The 21,627-nt window shown below is 36.3% G+C and overlaps 1 protein-coding gene across 2 annotated transcripts in view; it reads right to left on the bottom strand.

The window, feature by feature from the left end:
- Positions 1-21,627, bottom strand: part of NCK2 (NCK adaptor protein 2) — an 85,740-nt gene that overhangs the window by 18,454 nt on the left and 45,659 nt on the right. For both annotated transcript variants that reach the window (XM_038140106.1, XM_038140196.1), the window contains exon 3: positions 13,750-13,991. In XM_038140106.1, coding sequence (XP_037996034.1) covers positions 13,750-13,975 — 226 coding nt within the window. In that variant the 5' untranslated portion in view covers positions 13,976-13,991. The remainder of the gene's footprint in view (positions 1-13,749; positions 13,992-21,627) is intronic.

Genomic DNA, 21,627 nt, shown 5'->3' with positions numbered 1-21,627 from the left:
CGCATCAAATACCAACAGGTACACTTTTTCACAGTCTATTTATAAACACAACAAGCTTTCCTCTCAATTACAAATTTAAAATATGCTGTTTCATCTAACAAAAACACAGAAACTGATACTAGAGCTGAAAAGGACATATGTACATGCTCTGCTCTCACATAGGCTGTCAAAAACTTCACATGACTATTTGAAAATTCGTTTACGGGAAAAAAATAATTAAAAAAAAGATCTTTCATGGGAAATATGAATTAACCAGTAACTCAATTTTTAAAAATATTACTGACCATTACCCTCTGAATTTAAGAAAACCCAAAAAAACCAAAATAAAACCAGTGACAACAAAAAAGCAAATACAACAACCCGCCCCCCCAAAACAACAAAGCAATTACTTGTAAAATTCTTCATACTAATTTAAATGCATTTTAATTTAGCCACCCTCACTCTAGAGTAAAATGCTTTTAAGAGTACCACTTGCTTTATGGTTACAAAACACCCCCAAAGAATCCCATAAAATTATAGAAGCCACACAAAGAACATGAGCACAGTACAATTTTAATGGAAATATTTTCATTTTAACCATTTTTAATAGCAATTGGTTTTGTTATTTACAATTCAAACTGAAACAAAGCACTCCAGAGTGCTGAAAAATTTAACCTTATTATAATATTTCAAAACAACTACTTCCATTAAAGAGCTGAAAGATTCAAGATAAACAAGTTTGGGGCTGATAAATTTGAGGAAGTCAAACAAATAAACTAGGAGAACTCCCAATACAAATACCCAGAGGAAAAAAAAAATGCTGCTAATTTCAGAGTTCTATAAAAAATTAAGAAAAAAATTTCAGCTGAAATTGATATATGTTTTAGTTCCCCTAAACATTAAATCAAATTTTACAGAACAGCTCTCCTTATTTTAAAAATCTTTGAAGGCAAGGCAACCAGAAATTTTCATTCAATTTACTAATATAGTGTTTTCTGTTAGATGTAACAGAATCAAGCAAATTTCTCAAAATAAATTTTTAATTTAGAAGCACTATTTCTTCAACATTTTAGCCATTTTTTACATAAGATACCTGAAATTATTTTTCTTGCGTATTCTAACAAAATTGAAATTCCATCTGACTTCATACAGATGCAGTCAAAAACAATGATCCTTTCTTGTTTAACAAATAAGTTATTCATCTCTGAATATTACAGCAATGAATTATATTGCATATTAATGCATACATTTAGTAAGAGTGCAAAGTGTACAGTGTCTGTTTTGAAATAAACTAAAAATTGCATTAAGAAAGAAGCTATTAACTTTTCAGGAAATTCTTCAGGAAAAAAACCCACCACGATGCAATGTAAATTAGGTAATTCATCCACTCAATACAGAGCTAAACACAACTTCTTGTGAACTGGAATATTCAGATCAGACATTCATGTAGTTTTGTTATTTATTATTACTTTTATAATTTCAAATTAACTTGTCTTTGCTTCTTTATTACTAAGGAATTCAGCAGACCAAAGTTTCTTCTGTTACACAGAAAAACCAAACATTTCTGCACATTTTCAGACTGCAACCTCCCACTTCTTCTTCTCCCCCTCCATGTCCAATTTCCAAGAAAATGTTCAAAGGCTAAGATCCATATGGGATAGTCAGTGTTTTAGAAGCAACATATCCATCAACAGCACTCTTTAAAGGACACTGCTATAAATTCCAGAAACCTTCAACTGCATTTGTAATACAGAAATAAAGCTTTACAGCTCAATTAATGACTTTTTGTATCTTCTCTAAGAAGCTCAATATCAAAAAAAGCCACACTAGAACAAATGAGAAAATGGAAACTCTTCTCTAAATGTCAAAGTGAAACTCTGACATTTCAACAACCAGGCTTCTTTATCACTGCTTTTCAAGTACACAAAAAAGTTTTCCATGCATCAAACACTATTCAGTCAGGAGGCTTCTGCAAAGAAATGAATTCAATAACTACATCGAGAACACTCAAATTCCAGTATCAGGTACTGAGTTTTCTGTACCCAAAGCATCTTAGAGCAAAAGGTTAGAATTATAAAGATGTAATATAGGGACATAAATGAACAGAGACAAATGCACAATTTGCAGGCTCCCATAAACTGCCTCATGTATGTTCTTACCCCAGTGGCAAAGTGAAGTGGAAGACTAATTAGGCAAATTTAAATGGTCTTAGGATTTCAAACAGGAAAACAGCAGTCTTGGTCTCAAATAGAAGACATATAAAATGAATGGGGTTTCTCAAGACCTACCATTCCAATTTCCCACTACATATTTAAATTGAAGCTTGCTTGCTTTAAATAGGCAGACTCTGCTTTCAAACTCAAATAAAAATATTTCCACCTAATTTTTAATCCTATCAATTATGCTATCTTGACTTTGAAAGGTGCCCTGATAAAAGAATATAACCAGAAATTTCTCAAATCTAAGGCAGCCCTATAATTCAAAGAACATATCTATAAAGTGCCATATAGGACTTCCCATTGCTTTCTGTTCCCGCGATGAAGAGAAGAAAAACTACACTGTTTTGCCTCTCCTTCACAAACACTAACAGAGGATATTGACAAAAGAAATCACTAATATGCATGAGATGCTCCAAACTGTCTTCCTCAATGCATACTCCTGTCCCTCAGGAAGTATATCATAGCTTGTGTTCCCTCTCCCCTTCCAGCACTTGGTGGAAAGACGATTTATATTTAGCTATCTCACATTTATATGAAGTGAAAGAGGTGCACATGACAGCTGGGGATACAAATTTGACTTCCTAACACTAACCCACTCACTGAAAAAGAAACTGGGGGGAAAAATACAGCAAGGTACAAAGTAGACTATCCTGAATGCAAGATGACAAACCTCCAATTTAAAGACCCTTCCAAATAACCAAGATAGAATTATTCTATTTTAGGTACAAGTAACTATAGTTCTAACTTAAGTAATTTCACTTCTTGTACACTCAAATTTACTCTCAATTCTGTATCTGAAAAGCAAAGATGTAAGAGATGTTACAGATAGAGGCTAAAGTTTGGATCACCAAGACTAAACCTGAACAGAGAAACTACAAAGCAGCAATTATACAGCCCCTCAACTCAAAGAAATGCTTTAGAAAACAATGATCTAAATATTGACTAAAGGGCACTGTCTCAGCATCAAGAGGCCTAAGACAGTCCCTCCTGAAAGTATAAGTCATTTACCCTTTGAGCTTACAGTGCTTTACCCCAGTTGACCCATACCAACACCAAGCAGGAGTAAAGCCTTAGTAATTCTACCATAAGGCCAGAATGCCCATGCTATACTATACTAGTGTTTCCCAACATTAAATAAGTGTTACAAGAAAATACAAGATGTTTATTACATTTTATCTTTAGAAACCTCGAAATTCCTCAGAAGCCTGTCATTGATCCTGCAGTTTTCTTGCAAACTCCTTTTAGGAAGGCGAAAGCAAACTAAATATCATCTTTTCTGTACTAACTTCCTCTCTGAATTTCAATGCACATAAATTTGTTAATCAAGGACTCTCAGGTTATTTGCAATTGCATACACAAAATCAGGCCTCTCCATCTCTGAAGGGGAAGTAACAAGATGAAATGGCTCACTTAAGAAAACAGCCCACCTCCTCTGAGGTTTAGTCCTCACAGCCAAAACACAAAACCCCAGGATTCACACACAAACCAGAACAATTTCTTCTGTACATTTAAACTGAGTAGCTATAGAGTAATAATTAAGTAATACATTTATCTCCCGTTCTGGAGAATAATTTCCTGAATGAACAATTGAAAAAATATCTTAGAGGTTGGTTAGGAAACTGGTACAGCCCATATAGAAGAAGAATCACCTTTCCACCACATCAAAATATATTTTTCCATTCTTTTTTCTTTCCATGTCCAAAGACGGCAAACAGGCATTATGGCAATGACTGCATATAATTTAGACAGTCTACAGCCTAATTCCTAAATCAATTTCTACTGCAAAATACAGCTACAAATAGTCATCTATTAGAAAGAGCAACCTTAATTGTCCACCTGTCCAAGCTGACCATCCATTATAAGAGGTGTCTGTCCAAATGAACTTGCTGAGACCACAAAAATAACTTGTCAGTAAACAATCACATTCACCACCGAAGCAACTCTCAAGAAAAGCCATCTGTGCTGGAACCTTTCCTCTTAAAACAACAGAGGTGGTCATTCTCTCCAGCACTGCAGCTTTGTGCTTTATGTCTACACACACTCCACGCATGTCAATTCTTGTTTTATGGACAGATTCCACAAAACAAAACATTTCTGAGACTCAGAAAATGGAAGGAAACTTTTCCTTACACATTCTAAGACAAACTCCAGTTTTCTTTTGGCATGAATGCCAATTTACAAATTCGGTTTGCATGGTATGAGAATGTCTCACGTATCATGGTCTTTGAAAAACCCAAGAAACAGAAAGCAATGTAACCCAAGTGGAAACACGTAGAGAAAAAATACCCTGAAATATTAAACCTCAAGACAGCCCAAGGACACCAAAAAAAAATCCATTCAGTAATACCAAAAGAATTACTTCAGGTTGCATATTGAAGGAAATAGCAACATCTGAAGGAGAGGAATTCCCCAATGATTCTAAAGTGGGAGAAAGAACAACCACTGTAACCTACGTATTGAAAAATCTCTTGTCCTTTGAGTCACCGTAATTCCTTGGAAAATGGCATCCCTCAGAGTACATACAGAGGCTATTGATTTTTACCAGTTACCTTAGCTTGGTCTTTAGAACAGTGACCCAGCTCCAGGCACCAAACAAGGCTCACAATACCTCTAATACTTCAGGTACTGTCATCTGTTTCTTCTCTCTGCTATCATCTTCATGTGCTAGGACATGAAGCAAAAGGCGATAACAGCATGCACAGCACACAAATACACGCACCCCTATAAACATGTGCTTATGGAAAAAGTCCAGCCCAGGCAGAGAGGTGCCATGCAGTGACCCTCACTGCAGCCCCAGTTCTGCTGCCTCAGCCAACTTCAGTTCTCCCAGGAACCTGAAGGAAAGGAAGACAAAGGGAACACTGTGCAATGAATCCAGTACAAGACAGTACTTGGGAAAAACCCACACTCTATTTTCACTGGTTCAGAAGAAGAGACATAATTAGCAGAATGCTTTAAGTATTTTATTCCATGTAAAAAAAATGAAACATCAAAAGAGTTGAGGGTTCAGACACAAACTTTAATGCTAAGAAGTAAAAGACTGCCTCCACAGCTGGCACAGGGCGTAGGAGGAGCTACCGGCAATGGAGTGACTCTCTTTAATAGTGAGCTGTGAAACTACCTTGGGAGCTAATTTCTGGGCTTGCTCTAAGGCCAGACATTACAGGCTGAACATAACTGGCTCAGAGAGGGGCAAAACCAAGGGTCCTCCAAGGTGACAATTGAGGGAAATAATACCAAAGGGATCAGTACTCACAGCCATACTGAGTTAAGGTGATCCTTTTATCTTTTCACACATAATTATGAATAAAATAAAGGCTCATTCTTTGATCTGTAAATGCCAATGTACCTCCAAGCACACACAGACATTCTGCATGGTAAAGGGGGAAAAAGTATACCTATTAGCTAAAACTTCTAATACAATGAACAAATTTATCTACTAAATATAGACTAAAAATAGGAGCACTTCTTTATGCCTTGAGCCTTGCAACATTTTACAGCAACCGTCACAGTAGAAAAATCTGATGAAAGGTAGAACACGTAATGGTTTCCATTATATTTTTGTTTTAAATTCTTGAAGCAGCACATCCTTTAAATGATCTACCCCAATAAATAATCTACCCCAATAAAGCTAAAACTTCAACAGAATACAATATACACAATTGTAAACTGAAGAAAGCAAACTTCTGAACCATTACAAGCTAGCACTGCAACAAGCTTCAGGTTCTGCATTCACTGTGCTGCTTTTGGCTTTTCACTTTGGAGCAGAAAAAGGGTCTGGTGAATACATCCAATAGAGAAACCCTTATCAAGCAATAAAAGAAGCACTATTCTGTACCATGAGTTCTCAAGAATATTCACCAAAATGCTTTGCTTTCAGCTCTTTAAAAGGCATTAAGTTTGTGCTCAATTTTCATTGGGGAACTTGTTTTGGTTTTGTTTGTTTGTTTATTTTGCATTAGTCTGCTATGCAACTTCAGATTTTTTCCTTCTCAAGCAGATGTTTCCTGAGAAATTACAACACAGTATTTTTTAGAAAGTCTGATTTAGTTCCATCAAGCAGAGACTTGGATTCCTTTAATGTTACTTTCAGTGGACACAGCTGATATGCATATTAAAATTAGTTAAATGTTTGTGGGTGTACAACAGGTCCAAAACCATAAATTCAAGAGTTTGTTTTGCATTCTAAATAAATATTTAAACATTTTATAGTAACACTAATTCAAAATTTATGTATTTTTTGCAATTATGTATCTGATTGATAGTCAGAAGGCAGACCCTACCCTGTCATCACTGTTCTTATGTCATTTTCCATATGCAAAACTACTACTATTGGGTATGTCTCCATACCTTCTCAGATCACCAATAAAGTGAAAACGACTACTTTAATCAAGTCTAGGTTTTAATGATGATTGTGAGGCAGATCTATTTCCAGAAAGCAGCAAAGTATTTCAATTACATATGATACAAATCATCTGCTACCACTCCAGTGGCATCAACACTGTCAGCACCTAACTCCATATGCTCTAGATGGGAATCTAGACGATATCTCCTCCCTGGCCTTGAAATCCCTGTGAACATCTCCCATTCCTCCTTTCTCAGCAATCTATGTAACCACAATCATCTATTACTACTGTGAACATGGAAGAAATGCAATTGTTCCAGCTGATTTTTCCCCCGAAACTAAAGACACCACACCTAAAAGGAGTTCCCATCACTTCTCTCACTACCACGTGAAAAACCATGTTCTCCTCAGTTTCATCACTGGTGAAGAGTCATCACCGTTGCCACACCGTCTCACAAACAAACATGCTTACTCTGAGCAACGCAACGACAAAGCAGGATGAAGCACAGCAGAGAAAGCGCTTCTGTTAAACAAAATCAACCATGAAATGAGCTATTCCAGGATTCTAGGAAATTGAGCAAGAATTTGTGCTGTATATAAACACTTCCACTACTTCCTCTCCCTGAATTTGAACTTTAAGTCCTGTGTGCCAACTCCTTTAAAGTGCAAATAGAGATTACTTACTCTCATCCAATCCTCCAAGAAGCACAACAGACATGCCATTTCTGTCATGCCCACATTTTCTGACAAGCTGGAAAGCTTCAAAACAACAATAAGTGACACAGAAAAAATACTTTTATTTTTACTGAATTCTTACCAGGGGATTGATTTTATTGCTAATTTCAGCTAGAGATGTTTGGCTAAACAAAATCTTCATACAATTCTTTCTTAGGAATTTTTATATGTGATAAATAATTTGACAAGTAGCTATATACTTTAAGAAGTTATTTATTTTTTAAAAACAACTTTAATAAATGCTGGTTTTTAAATGGAAAGACTAGCATTTCTTACAGGTCTGTGACAAAGAAGGCCAAAAACATTGGAAGCTTGGAGTTCTAGAGAGATTAAAATAACTCTATTTGTCTTGTAAGGTTGACCTGTTTCTATTAACATGAGTTGTATAAGGCTTAAGAGGCTGTGCTATACAACAATACGCTTATTATACAGTGATACCATATTTATTTTTATTTCCACCATTCTTTCATTCTGTAGCAAATTTTATGCCCTTATGGTGTCCAGAGAAGACTATAATTGGAAATAACTAATTAAGAACTAACAGAAATATTTTCAAACTGGTACTTGGGTCTATTAGAAATTTAATGTGTTTTCTGTGATCTTGCAGATGAGGCTCAGTCAGGTCACTGATAAACAAATTCATCAAGCAAAGAGCACTGAAGACTCAATTTAGTGTTCTGACTGTGCCAAAAATACTGGGCATACTTCTTAGGATTACACACTTTTAAAAATTAGTGTGGAAGAACTGGAATATATTCAGCTAAAACCTGCAACGTTAGAGGCGTAAGCAACTTTCACCAGTGAAAGAACTTAGTAATCAAATTTCAATGCTTAAAACTAGATTTAGAAACTATCTGATGAATGTCAAAATACCACCTTATACAGTTAAATGTGCCACACATATCACATCACAGCTCCCAAAATTGGATCACTAAGATATTTTTTCAAGTCCTCAAAATCAAACCAAACAAGGAAAAAAAAAATAAAAGCCAATAATACACACTCCAGAACTTAAAGGTTGATAACTTAACTGGTGAATGAGATTTCATAATCACGTTATACAGAACTATGATGGCAATTGTTTAAATCTGAGTTAAAATATTTATATGCCAAAAGGAAGTACACCAAGGCTCTTAACCAACAGTAATGAGGAACAGTTTTCCATTGCTAAAAAAACATTGCATTAAAGAATGAGCAATTCCTCATTTCTGCTTCTTACTAGGCAGTGACTCTGCAAAGAAACAAGGGCTAACTTCCCTGTCAACTTCCAAATGAGCGCTGAGAACGTAGTACTAAGTAGCTCTCAAATGAAAAAATATGAAGTTATAAATTTGAAAAAAACCCTAGCATTTTCATAACAATAACTGGGGAGAGGAGAGAGATATAAAACTGCTGATTCCTGAAGCACCAGTATATATGGCATTCAGGGACTGCTGCAGATATACAGACTGACCCAGGCAGACACACATCACAGGGGTTGACAAACACAGGAAATACTCCTGGATGCTTATAACACTTGTGAAATAAGCTGCTAGGAACACTGATGCAAGCAAGAACTGGCTTCTCTACATTATATCTCAACTTGGCAATTCTTACTTTCCAAATCTGGCATACTGAATGAAAAGTTACAGAAAAGTTTTGCAGACTTCCAGAAGCTCAATAAAGGAGCCATTTAAAAAGTCTCTCATGAAACTCAAACACATCTGTGAAATGTTATCAAGGTTATTGTCACTTGCCATCACCACCAAAACTCATCTGTTTCTATTGTTCCTACAGATTTGCATACACCTCTCCTGTATTCTTGGTGTCCAATCTCCTTTTCAATACACATTTTATTAAACCTTTTTCTTTTGCAGGGCATCTCTTCAAAAACCCACACCAAGAGCAGAGCAGAAGTGTCCTCAAGGTTTCTTACGTAGTTGCTCACTAAAGGGAACAAGACCAGAAACCTGTAAGAAAAGCCTATATGCAATGCTGGTTGTGAAGCAAAAGCAGCAAAAACAGCAAAAACATTCAGAAAATCATAGATTCCCATGAAAATGGCACCCTGCTGTTGGATCACACGCTTCAGTCACTAATGGCACGCTGCTGCCTGGGGAGCTGTGCTGCTGCCAGGAAAATGACTTGCAAAGGGATGGAAAAAATGTAGAAGTTTTATTTTGAGTACACAAACAACTGACTTCTCAATTATTTTGGCTTCCTTCAGATAAGGTTTCTGTTTGGCATGACAGAGATGAGCCAGCAGGCATAGATCATCTTTGCTGCAGACGGGGAAACCCGTGGAGTTGCACTCAGAGGCAGCTCTGGGGGTGGTGCTGGCAAACGCCCACTCCAACCAAATGGATATGGGAATTCCTTTCCAGCCCCCAGCACATGGGAAGAATTACATTACAGAAAATTACAGTTTAAAAGATGCATGCTGGAGGTCTCTTGCTTAGTAAGACTTATTCAAAATGTATAAAAAATACCCTCCCCGCAAAAGAAATACTGTAAAAGGAAACTATTTTAAGCTTCATTATAATGAATGAAGATGAAATTTTAATCACAGGCATGGAAGCTGGCTTTTGCCTTAAGAATAGTAATAATTACCAGATTTCATTCAATATGAGCAAACAGAAGACAGCAATTTGAAATGGTGAAATTACCATTAATGTTTTACTTGCAGTATCACTCAGTTAAGACAAAAAAGGGAATGAGAAGATTAATCATTTAAACTACTCAATAGGTGGCCTATACACTACAGTTCCATAATTAAAACTAGGCCATTGTAGCTGAGTATTCATTAGACCTCACTCAAGAAGGAGGTTTAGGAAGACATAAGTAGTATACATCAAACAGAAAAAATGACAAAACCAGACATCCATCAATTGAAGAATTACAAGACTCAAAGTTTCTCCAAGTAATTTAAGGAAAGTTAAAAGTTATGGAAAATTCCCTGATGTCAGGACTAAAAGAAGATAGAATAGAGCAAGCTCTTAGAAAGGCAAAGACAAAGTGAATGGTGTAGAAAAGGCTATCGTTTTGTGAAAAGGCACTGGATGATTCTAAAGTATCTCTTCAGAAAGTACTGGGGGTCATTTGAGATTTTGGGTGAGCTGTTTTTCAGTCCACAAGGAACTGATTTAATGAACATATGCTAAACAAGCATTCATCAGCATTTTAATAAGCACCCAACACATTTAGGAGAGCTGTCTGATTAATTTTATTTTTTTTTAATGCCAAAATAAAATGGATGTTCAAGAAAGCCTTAAGACATTGCTAAAAATGGACTGATTTCTAAAACATCAAGCTGCCTATTCTAGGTAGTCATATGTCCATCAACCTTCCACCAACCCTGAGCCAAAAAACTGTAAAGCCAATAGGACTCTATTAATAAAATATTCAAGGGTTGAGATATAATTAGTGACAGTCAACAGTTCATGGAAAATTAGTTTTTAGCATCAAACAGGCATTATTTAATTCTCTGATGAGATTGTAAGTTTTCCCAATAAAAACAACTTTGAAAAGATAATAAAATTTCGTGGTGTACTTTGGTTTTTGTGTACAAGACACCAACAAAACTGGTGGCATAAAGTTTCATTAGAACACAGACTGCCAAAGATGAACAACTATTTAGATGATGCATCTTCAACAGCCAATGAGGGGAACTATTAATTAAATAGTTATAGCTCCTATGGGGTCTGCCACAATTTGAGCTATGGCTGGCACTTTTCATATTTATTGAATATAAAAATATAAATCAAGCACCAGTAATTACTGTGGATAAGCACAAGAGTGGCAGATAGCTACAGGTAATCACATAGACAACACACGACATCATTTGCATGATAACGATGCTTTCAGATGAATTATTTTTTAACACAAGAAAATGTAATCTATTAAGAAAGAGGCAGGGAAAATTGTATTTCCATGGGAACAAGCATTTGCTTGAGTGCAGGTACGTCACTGGAAGCAGCTATGAGTCTGTTTCTCTCCTGAGATTTCACAAGATTTATGATTAATTATTGACAGACTATTAAGTGACACTTTGTTGGGCTTTTTTAAAGTTTAATACCTGATATTTTGACAGTAGCTTCAAGATCAAAGTTGGAAACAGATTTGGTTTAAGGACTAATACTTATGACCACCATTCCCAACTGTGCTGGGTTAGGAGGTATTTTAATGAGAATTTTCTTGTGATCCTTGGAGAGGCAGGCAGGATGATACATTAGACATATTTGTATTAAGAGAACTTAAGAATTTACTTCATTGGGCTAAGCAGAACTTTCAAAAGCTGTTTCACTAGATGAAGCATCAGTCTTGCAACTGCAAGCCTTTGTTTAAAAGAAGGAGTGCATTTTTGATGGCCTCTCAAAACAATGGATCCTCTAAGGAAGGACACACGCTCTGCTTGTTCTGAATGAGAAATTACTGTACAGCAAGACAGGAAAGGCTTAAATACTATAGTTTAGTTAAAGACATTGATTCAGGAAAGGTAAAAAAAGTTGTACAGATATGTGGTACACAGCACAGACATGTTTCATTATGGTAAGGAGTTCACAGCACCTAAACTTTTAAAAAGGAATACTCTTAAGCACCAGCTCCTTTGGGTAGATATTAAGAATATTCTGAATCCACTTGTAAGGTATGCTTTAGGCAGTTTCTCACTGTCACGGGGTATATGAGCTTAAAAGAGCATGAGAGGTGCTTCACACTCTGGATGCTCACCAGGTAAGTGTGGTCACAGGACACAAAGGCCAGACTCCATCATAAGGCACTTTCTGCCTCAGCTGAACGAACACACAGAGAAAACCATTAGAAAGGGAACAGGAAATGCATAACTTGTTGTAACAGTGCTTCAGAACTTAAAAACCCGTGCAGGTGTGCACAAAGGGCTGAGGCTTGGGAGATGTGACACCCAGGGATGGCTTAGCCATGAAACTACCAAGCTTTTTTCTCACACTTTTTTATCACTCACCACTAGAGTGAAGGGAAGCACCCTGCACCATGCAGTTTTGCTAGGACTGAATGTAAACACACACATAGGCTAGGACACACCTCTATTCCTTCACTTAAATAGATTTCTGTTGGACATAAATAAAAATGTGTTTGCATCAAGCAAATATTGTCCACATTTCACATGAACACTTGAAATATTATTACAACAGGACTGCAGTCCTTTCCTAAGGTACCTTTCAGACAAAACACATACATTATGTTTTAAACAACATAAATCTATATAAAAGGAGCTTAATGTCACAACTGGGACTTTCATCTTTGAAAAGGCATAATCACATTTCCTGGCACTATAATCAGTATGTACCAAGAGTATCTGTAGAAAGGACTGTGGTACTAAATATTGCCATGTTAAATTTTATGATAACCTTGTTTGCCTGCCACCCATCCTCTAGTCCCCAATTTCCATGTACCTTATGGCAACGCAGCAGTGGAAGACATGGTAATGAAGGAGTGACTAAGAAACAAAGCCTGTTAGAAACAACATTGGCACAGGATAATCCTGCATAAGCTACTGCCATGTTATTTTTAAGTGAACCTTTTAACTTTCTAGTAAGTCCAATCCCTGAATCCTAATTTTTCTATTGAAGAGTCATTTTGTTCAGCAGTCTGCAACAGAAGAAATTTTCTCTATGTAAGACTTCATAAAACACAGGCAAAAAACCAAAACAAAAGCAAAAGAAAACCCTTCAAAACACTTTTAATGTGTCTGTTTCTGTTTTATTCATAACATCCTAAAATATCAGTAGTAGGTTTTCCTGGCATAAAACAACAACTTATCACTATGTTTATAACCTTTTCTAACTGTATGCAAAGCCCTTTTTAATCAGTCTTTAAAAATCAAAGAGAAAAAAAACCATTTAACTTGACATTCAAATATATTTCTTTAAAATACACACAAAATTTTTCAAAGCTAGATCATTTTATGTGTATGAGATACTGTTGTGAAGACTTAATGTGCAAAGTTGAAAATAGAATACATATTTAAGGACTCAGAAGTTGATAGAACATGTCAGACCACAGAAACTTAAGCATATATAGCCAAACTGTAAAATCCCATTCATAAAGTGATTTAGCTTTGGCTATGATACCTATGCTGAACAATCCAGTTTACATTCTTCATCTTTCAAGTGAGAGGAGTTAGTGTGAAAGGAGAGGATTCAGCAGTTGATTTGTGTATGAAACTCAGTTCTTCAGCCACTGAAAATACAGAGCCTTTGAAAACTGGAACAAAAGTAACATCTTTTTCTTCTGGATGTGATGCAAGAAAACATATTACAGATTTTTACATGTGATTCTCCATCCACATCCACTCTCTCTGTCTCTCCCTCCCTCAATCATCTACCCATCATGCCAACTCAAACTAAACATAAAGACCAAACATGCATGTTAAAAAAATATTTATATCCACATTACATTCCCAACCTGAAAGTCATCAAGTCTACTAAATTTATTCCAAAATACAAAAGGACTTACCCAATGTGTCTTTTAGATTTTTAACCAGAGAACCTTTCTTCAAGCTGTTTTTTCGCTCCACATAATTTGATGGCACATATCCCGTTTTGTTGGCCGCGTTTCTTACCCTCCACCATGTCTTAGAATCATCTAATAGCCAAAGACGCTCATTTTTCTTGATGTCAAGTTCTTGGTCCTGCTGTGCAGTGTAATCCCACTTTGCAATAACAATAACTTCTTCTGTCATCTTTCATGGAGTCCTTCTGCAACAAAATAATAAAACATTATCCTCAGTAAATTTTGTCATGTAATTCTTACTCATTCCTTCTTTTGAACTCCTCTAATATAAGAAGGAAAAAGGCTAGGGGAAAATGAGAATGTCATATAGGAAAACCCTCTTAAAATAAGGGAAATCATAATGACTTTTCTTGGTTTTTCAGCCACTAAAATATGGCAACATCTTGATAGTAAATTCTAGTCATAATGTATTACATTCACTTCCTCTGAATGTATATAAAATATTACATAGGCATATATTAACAGAAGTTTATTTAGAAAATCCATTCAATTTTTGCATATAGCATTATAAAAGTATCCCACATGTGGCATTCCAAGTTCTGATCTGAGAAAAAAAAGTAAAATAGCAGCATTCCAAAAATGTATTTTCCCTCTGCACTAGTTCCGGATCCTCATACTAATTTCACATATGTAAGTTTTCCGCATTTAAACAAAGTTCTCCATCTTTATTTAGTAGAAAGTTGAGAAATAATTCAAGAAGCAATGCAACCCAGGGAAATCTGCCATCAGTAAGAGGGTACTGTCTTTAGCAAGCCTTTGTTCACCATTTTGTGCAGGCAACACAAAACTGCCTTTAAGAGTCTTCACTCCCCCTTTATTCCCAGGAAGATCCCAGCTCAGCATAGTCCTGCACCAGGCATTAGTCAGCGGGGTGAAAAAGAGCACCCACTGGATTTCACTTCTTCCCTACCTGAAACATATCCAGAGCTCCATTAAGACTGAATGAGTTGTCTTTCTCTCACTTACCTGGGAGAACAATGATATTTTTCAAAGCTATTTGTCAGCTGCACAAAGACAGCTGCATGCCTCCACATTTTCCTACGCATCCCAGCAATTACCAGGAACAATGTGAGGCAGAACAATAGTGTGCAAGGAAAAGCCCAATACTATTACCAATGACATTCAAATATGTTATAATGCCAACTGAGACATGCTGATTTCACCTTCTAAATTCTGAGAAGCCACCTAAAATGTTCTAACTGCTGCCATGGAGGTTGGGGGAGAGGGAAATGGAGGAGGACAGAGAGAGGAGGAGGTGAGAACATATTTGAAAAATCAATGTATCCAATTTTGGTTTTTTTAAAATAAAAGGTGTAGATTTCATTTAAACTACAGATTAGTTGAAAAAGTGCAAAAGTACTTCAAATTATTAATGTCCTAAGACTTTTGTAATATTTGACTCTGTTGTCTAGGTATTGGAAGTCCACAACTCTATCTGTTCTGATACCTAGTAGTTTATGTGACAGAAAGGTAATTAAAAAACAAACTTCATTCAGAAATTCTGTTAAGCATGTAAATTGTATCACCTATATTCCAAAAGGGTTCCTTCTGCAGTCTGTAAATACACACACAAACACAGACACAGTTCCCCCTTTAGCTACAGTACAAACTGTGAAAACTGCATGCCAGACAACCCAGCTTATCTACTCTAGGAAAAATAAGTGCTTTACTTACTTAATCTACAATCATAAAACATAATAGTGGACCCTATTATAAATTAATAGCCTCTTCTTATCATGAATTTTGTTTCCAGGAGAACATCATACAGGCCTGAGCTACAATTGCTAAACCATTTGACAGCAAAAAGTTTTGCTTGCCATTTGCTGGCAAACACCAGCAAAATTACCCCTCATGACCAAGGCAGGACATGATTTTTGAAAATCTGAAGCTGAGTTGAACAGGTTTAAGTTTTCATTTTCCAATCAAAAACCAGAAAGAACATACAAGAATTAAAACATTATTCAAATATATATTTGCATAGCTGAGGTCCCCAGGACTAATTTAAAAAGGAGCTATGATGCTTTGAATAGCTGAGAAGCACAATCCTTACAGCTCAAATAGGCTGTAACTTATGCAGTGGAACTGATTGTTTTACAAGAAATACGTCAGTAACCATTCAACCATTTTTTCCCCCTAAAATAATAATCCCACTTGACAATGATAGAGTCTGAACTTTGGACCTCAGTCTCCAATAAACTGTCCTGCTTTCTGACTGACATAAAATGGACACAGAGCCTACAGGTCGATAAGCTGATGTAGCCACAGGGGACTGCAATCAAACATGTTCTGGAGGCTGGTGTTGTCAATATAATCTATCTCTCCAATTTAGGTTGGTTTATTTTATCTCAGCAATTGTAAAATGGTCAATTCTTACTATTCCTGGGGACATGGAGAACATGAAGAAATAGGACATCATCAGTGCAGGTGGTTGATTATGTTGCCACTACACAGGCTCCCCTTCTAAAAAAGGTTATTTTCGCAACACAGGCAAGTTAAAATTAACAATATTACAGCATATTAAAAATAAAAAAACCCACATTAGGAATAATATTTGAGTAGTGACTAGAGGAAAACTATTAAACTCTTCCTATACCTCTAAAGAAAAAAACTATTTGAATTGACCCCTATTGTAAGAGTCGTCCCCACAGTGGTATTTCCCCACAGTGTTGGGCAAGGACAGAAGCACAGGAAGAAACTATTAACCAGGGCTGACAACATCAACTGTAGTCCTCTGAAACCACCCAGGACAGGGTGCTCAAACCGACGTGATTTCTTAAATTCCCATTAGTGCAGCCATGTAAAACTGTCACTATGCCTGAGAAATGCTGTCATTTCACAAGCAGACTCCATGTATGATGCAATTTTGACAGAAATATTCTGGTATAGAGAAGTCAAGTTTGCTGAGCACCATGCTCACACATAACCCCTTTCAGTAAAGTAGTTCAGGTTTCACTAAATATTTAGTGGCACAAGCTTTCCTTCCCAAGTGGAGACAGGATTTAGAGTCAAAATGCATAATGTAATTGCAGCTAAACATTTTCCCATTTAAAGCTGTGTACATGTGTGTACAATTCAGTTGTGTTGCGTTATTTTTTTAGTTATAGTTTTGTTCTTTTGGGGGAGCTAATTTTGTTTTGTGTTTTAGGGTTGTTTGCTTGTTTTATTTTGTTTTTAATGTCAGGAAATACATTAAAGTTCTTCAAACTATTTTCTTATGATTACATCACTAGACTGTCTCCATCAAGGACAATATGGCTCTTCCTGTGACATCTGCAGAGCTAAGATTTCCTAGTACGTAAATAAGGACATATTTGTTCCCCAGAAGGGAGGCTGTAGAGGTAATAGTTGTGAAATGCTTCTGCAGCACAGCCATGTGCCAAATAAAAGATTACAAGCAGACAACATAATGAGATTTGGGGGAAAATGAAAACACAATAACACAGCCTCCCAAAGCATCTGAGAGTACCGTAAAACTTGACGTGGACTGAAAGCATAAAATTTCTTCAGTGTACTGCTTACGTACTGCAAAGTAAAACATACCATGGTTCCCAAAGATTTTAATGGCAACAAAAGATTCCTTCACATCAAGAAAATGAAAATCCATTACTGCTAAAAGTGTACAACATTTTGGAAAGTTCCTTCTCAAAAAGCTCAGAAGCCCTAGTGCTGAAATACTGAGTTGTCTTCTCCTACCTGACAGAACAACATTCCACACTGAAAGCAGCAGTGAAAAGCTTTGAAATATATCTATAATACAGTTCTGCAAGGAACTGTAACAGTCTTTCCTCCATACAATATTGTTTCACATGACCCTGGCTTTTACCTTACCACATCAAGTGGTCATTTGCTTTACTTCTATGGCAATCCAACTTCCAACCTCAAAAACCAAAAACAACCCAAAATGAAGACACCACATAAAATGAGAACAAAGAGAACTCCACAACACAGACCTTCAAAAGTTAATTCTTGCAATACTAATACACACCTCTAACTCCTTTTAATCCAGCAGTTCCTTCACTGCTATCAGTCTCAAAAAACTAATTTATTTTACCAACATTGTATTTTTGCTGAAATGTGAAAACTAAAATAGTTGAGATCGAGCTCATGTATTTTCAGCCACTTAGTTACTTCCCTTCAGCTTAGGTTTTGTTAGGAAAGGAGTCCTGTCTTCAATGGAAGCTGCCCTACTACAGAAGCACACATGAAAATTTTTCTACAGAAAATTATCCTTGGGAGAGAGGGCAAAAACTGAAAAATTGCCCAGCCAAGAAAGCAATGAACGAAAACTCAGCCAAAGTCAAGACAGTTATGGCTGTACAGAAAGTCTGCTCAGACAGGTGAGGAACATTAACCATATGTCAGAATAAATGCAGACATTGGTGGAATATCTAGTACTGTAGCTTCTATATGACTTTATGAGAAGGAAGTCCAAAAAGGAAAAGGTTTTGTTCAATAAACTATCACCAATCCAATAACTTAGCAATGACCGGAAAAACAAGCTAAACAAAGAAACACCTATACCATTTTGTAGCCATTCTTAAAACTGAATCATACAAGTAATATTTGAGATGATGGAAATATAAAGATAGAGGAACTTAAGAGAATTTGCTCCAACATCCTTGTAAATCTACTAGTGATTCTTCATGTGAAAGATTTATTCAGTTGGTGTCATTTTAGATACCCAAATACAAAAAATTATTATGCAGATCCCTATTATGTTTATGTGTTTCGAGCCAGGTCTAATAAGCTCTCAACACCAACATAATACACCCAAGATAGCTCAGCTTCACTTGGAGGCATAAAATGAGCAGGAGGCTTCTGCTGCAGTGTTGGAAACAAAAAAGGTTTAATAAAAGGCAAAATAACAAACAGAAAAAAACTGAGCCAGGTGCACATGTCTGTGCTCCTGGTAAAACACCTCACAAAAGCAGTTAGTTTCTTTGTTCACTTCTTTTTCTACTAAATGGCCCAGACGGGACTTTTTGGCTCCTGTCCAATTAGCTATCCTTAAGCTTGAGGTGAAGTCCCCAGGGTCCTATGAGGTGGCTTTTCACCTAATCGAGGTAGAGAAACTTCTGGGCTCTTTCCTTTTTGGGGGACAGAGGATAGTTCTGTCACTCTGTTCATAGGGGGCACATTCCTACAGATCCCATTCTCTAACTACCAGGCTGGGATTCCAATCCTCACTCTCTCCTCCTCCCCATATAGGACTAATATATTTCTCCCACAATGACCAATAGGAAAGGACTCTTATCAGCATGCCAACCGAACTGCAATCTTCTCCTACAGACTGACACAAGTTAACACTACGACGAGTTTAATGCCCTAGTCCAGTGGGTAGAAAAGCAGCATCTTTTCTTGGCCTCAAGAGGAAGGCTCCCAGTTATGTCAGGGTTAGTTAGGACAGTACAAACAGAAGGTAAAGACGCAGTGAGAAAGAAAGCAGTTGCTCTCCTTGTTCACAATTTGTTTTGCAAAAAGGAACATCACTGAAAAATGACTGACAGTAATGCTTGAAATGTAATCCCTCACCAAGGGAACAAGCAAAAATTCTAATAATAGGCAGTGCCAATTGATATAACAGACTGTTCTGGAATTAGATGTCTTCTTAAGACACATGGAAAGAAAGGGACAGAATTGATACAGAGGCTTTTACATGACAATGATGTACATAAGCCATCTAATTGCTATCCAATATTAAGTAAAACATAATTACTATATGATATTTAGCTAATTACATGGGAAGAATGGAAAACTAACTAATGATGTATCATGGTTTTCTCTAAGATTTGAAGGCTGAACAACCTCTTCTCCTGTCTCCAAACTCTGACAAATCAAAATGTGTTTTGAACCATGCAGCATTTGTTGCTGACAGGCTGGCTATCTAGTGCCCAACTGTTTAAACTTTCATAAGTTATGGCAAATAGGCAATATTCGGTCCTCTACGGTAACACAGTTGCAGAAAATAAATTTTAAAAAGTCTGTGTTCATACAGACTTATCTCATAGTACCTGGATGTGCTTACTGTATTCTGCAATTAATAACTTCTATTAGATCACTTCATCTGAAGTACACTGTAAATCTGAAGCTTTCTTGTTTATGATGATGCAATCTCTGGTAAGCCTGCCTACAGTTTCAGGAAATTTGAAGTTTTGTTTTCACCTAGAGTTTTTTCTTTGTTGCATGAGTGGGTGTGTGGTTAGTTTCCTTACATCAGCTTAGATGAATAGTTCTGACATATAGAAAGATTTCAAAAAAAACACATCTTTATATTTGAAATTGTTTTTTCAGTTCTTGAGGATCAGCAAAACACTAACACAAATACAGAACTCAGAAGGCATTAAAAAGAACCAGTAACGTGAATTCAAATAAACACTTGTAAAAAAGAATACACCTTCTGGATATACTTTTAGCTATCTCCCATAGAAACAGGAAAATATCACCTCCTTCATTCAAAGGCCTAAGTTAACCTAAACCTAAAGGAAGACATATTTCTAATGATTGTTAAAAGGAAATCTCAAAATGCAGAGGTTTAAAAAGAATACACAAATGGACCCAAATTATTACCAGTTGTTATAATCTTTGTTTTAACTGGTAAAACCCTCTCCATGCTTTGTTACTTGAGGTATTTGCTGGTGCTTGGACAAACAGAGATGGAGCACATAAAGGCCACTTTGTCTAACTGCTTTTGCAGTTTAACACTTTAATACTTCATATAATGTGTGTCAACCCACCCCAAGAGACACATTTCTTTGGAAGGAGGTCACTGCATCAGAATACTCTCTCTCTCTTTTAAAGGAAGTTAACTTAATAGCTGTAGTGAACAAGCACTCTTCACCCAGCTATGTGGTTCTGAGGTGTCAAACCCATACCTGAACAAAAACACCCCCCCATACCCAGGCAACCTAAAATAGTTGATTGTTTTAGCACAAGCTTGACAATTAATTTGGGGGATTTCACTATTAGGTCTCATTAGGATGCATTGATTACAGAACTAAAAGTGATAGCTGAGTAAGTGTAAGTAATTATTATCTAATTTACTTTGATGTGCAAACTGAAGACACAGTCACAATCAATAGATGCTGCTGTCTGTATTTTAGGGAGTCAGTTTTCCAAAGCTGAAAGCAAAGACAAGTGGAAAGCTGTAAAAAATAAATGTGAACAAAGATATAAATAAATTCATCCACTGAAAAGGAGGAATGTTTATTACAATTTGCAACCTACTCTCACAATTTAGCATTTATAAAAGAAGAACTGGTTAAAAAAATAATCTGTTAAAAAAGTGAAATAAAAAGCTCTAGAGGATTTCTGTGTCCCCTCTCCCTGGTCCTTTCCATGAAAAGGAAAAACTGAGAGCAATAAGCTCAAGTCCAGAAATGCAAACTGAAAGCATTGAAAGAAGTACAATTCAGCTCATCAAGAACTATAAAAAAAGGTATTAAAACTGCCTTGGAATAATTTACATATTAGCAAAAGTATAAGTACAAAATTAGACAGAATATTAAGTTGACTGCACATGATGCAGGAAAAAAGCTTTAATACTTATTTCTACATATGGGATTATTTTTCAGAGATAACCATTTTCTTCTTTGTCGTTAAATAGCATATAAAAGTAATAAGAAAAATTAAAACACTTTTAATGTTCAAATGCACCCCAAGATATCAGAAACATCCACAAAGCCATTACAGTTTTAGCTATTCCCTAAATTTATTTTTTCCACTTCTTTTGAGATCCTGGTTTAGGTCTACCCATCCACCCAAGCTGGACAGATTTATCAATCAGCTGAGGGATAGCCCCAGCCATAACGCAGGAGTGACTCA

Source organism: Motacilla alba, chromosome 1, assembly GCF_015832195.1.
Source record: "Motacilla alba alba isolate MOTALB_02 chromosome 1, Motacilla_alba_V1.0_pri, whole genome shotgun sequence".
NCBI classification, from domain to species: Eukaryota; Metazoa; Chordata; class Aves; order Passeriformes; family Motacillidae; genus Motacilla; species Motacilla alba.
Note: the sequence above shows the minus strand (reverse complement) of the source record. Positions and strands in the feature narration are given on the sequence as shown.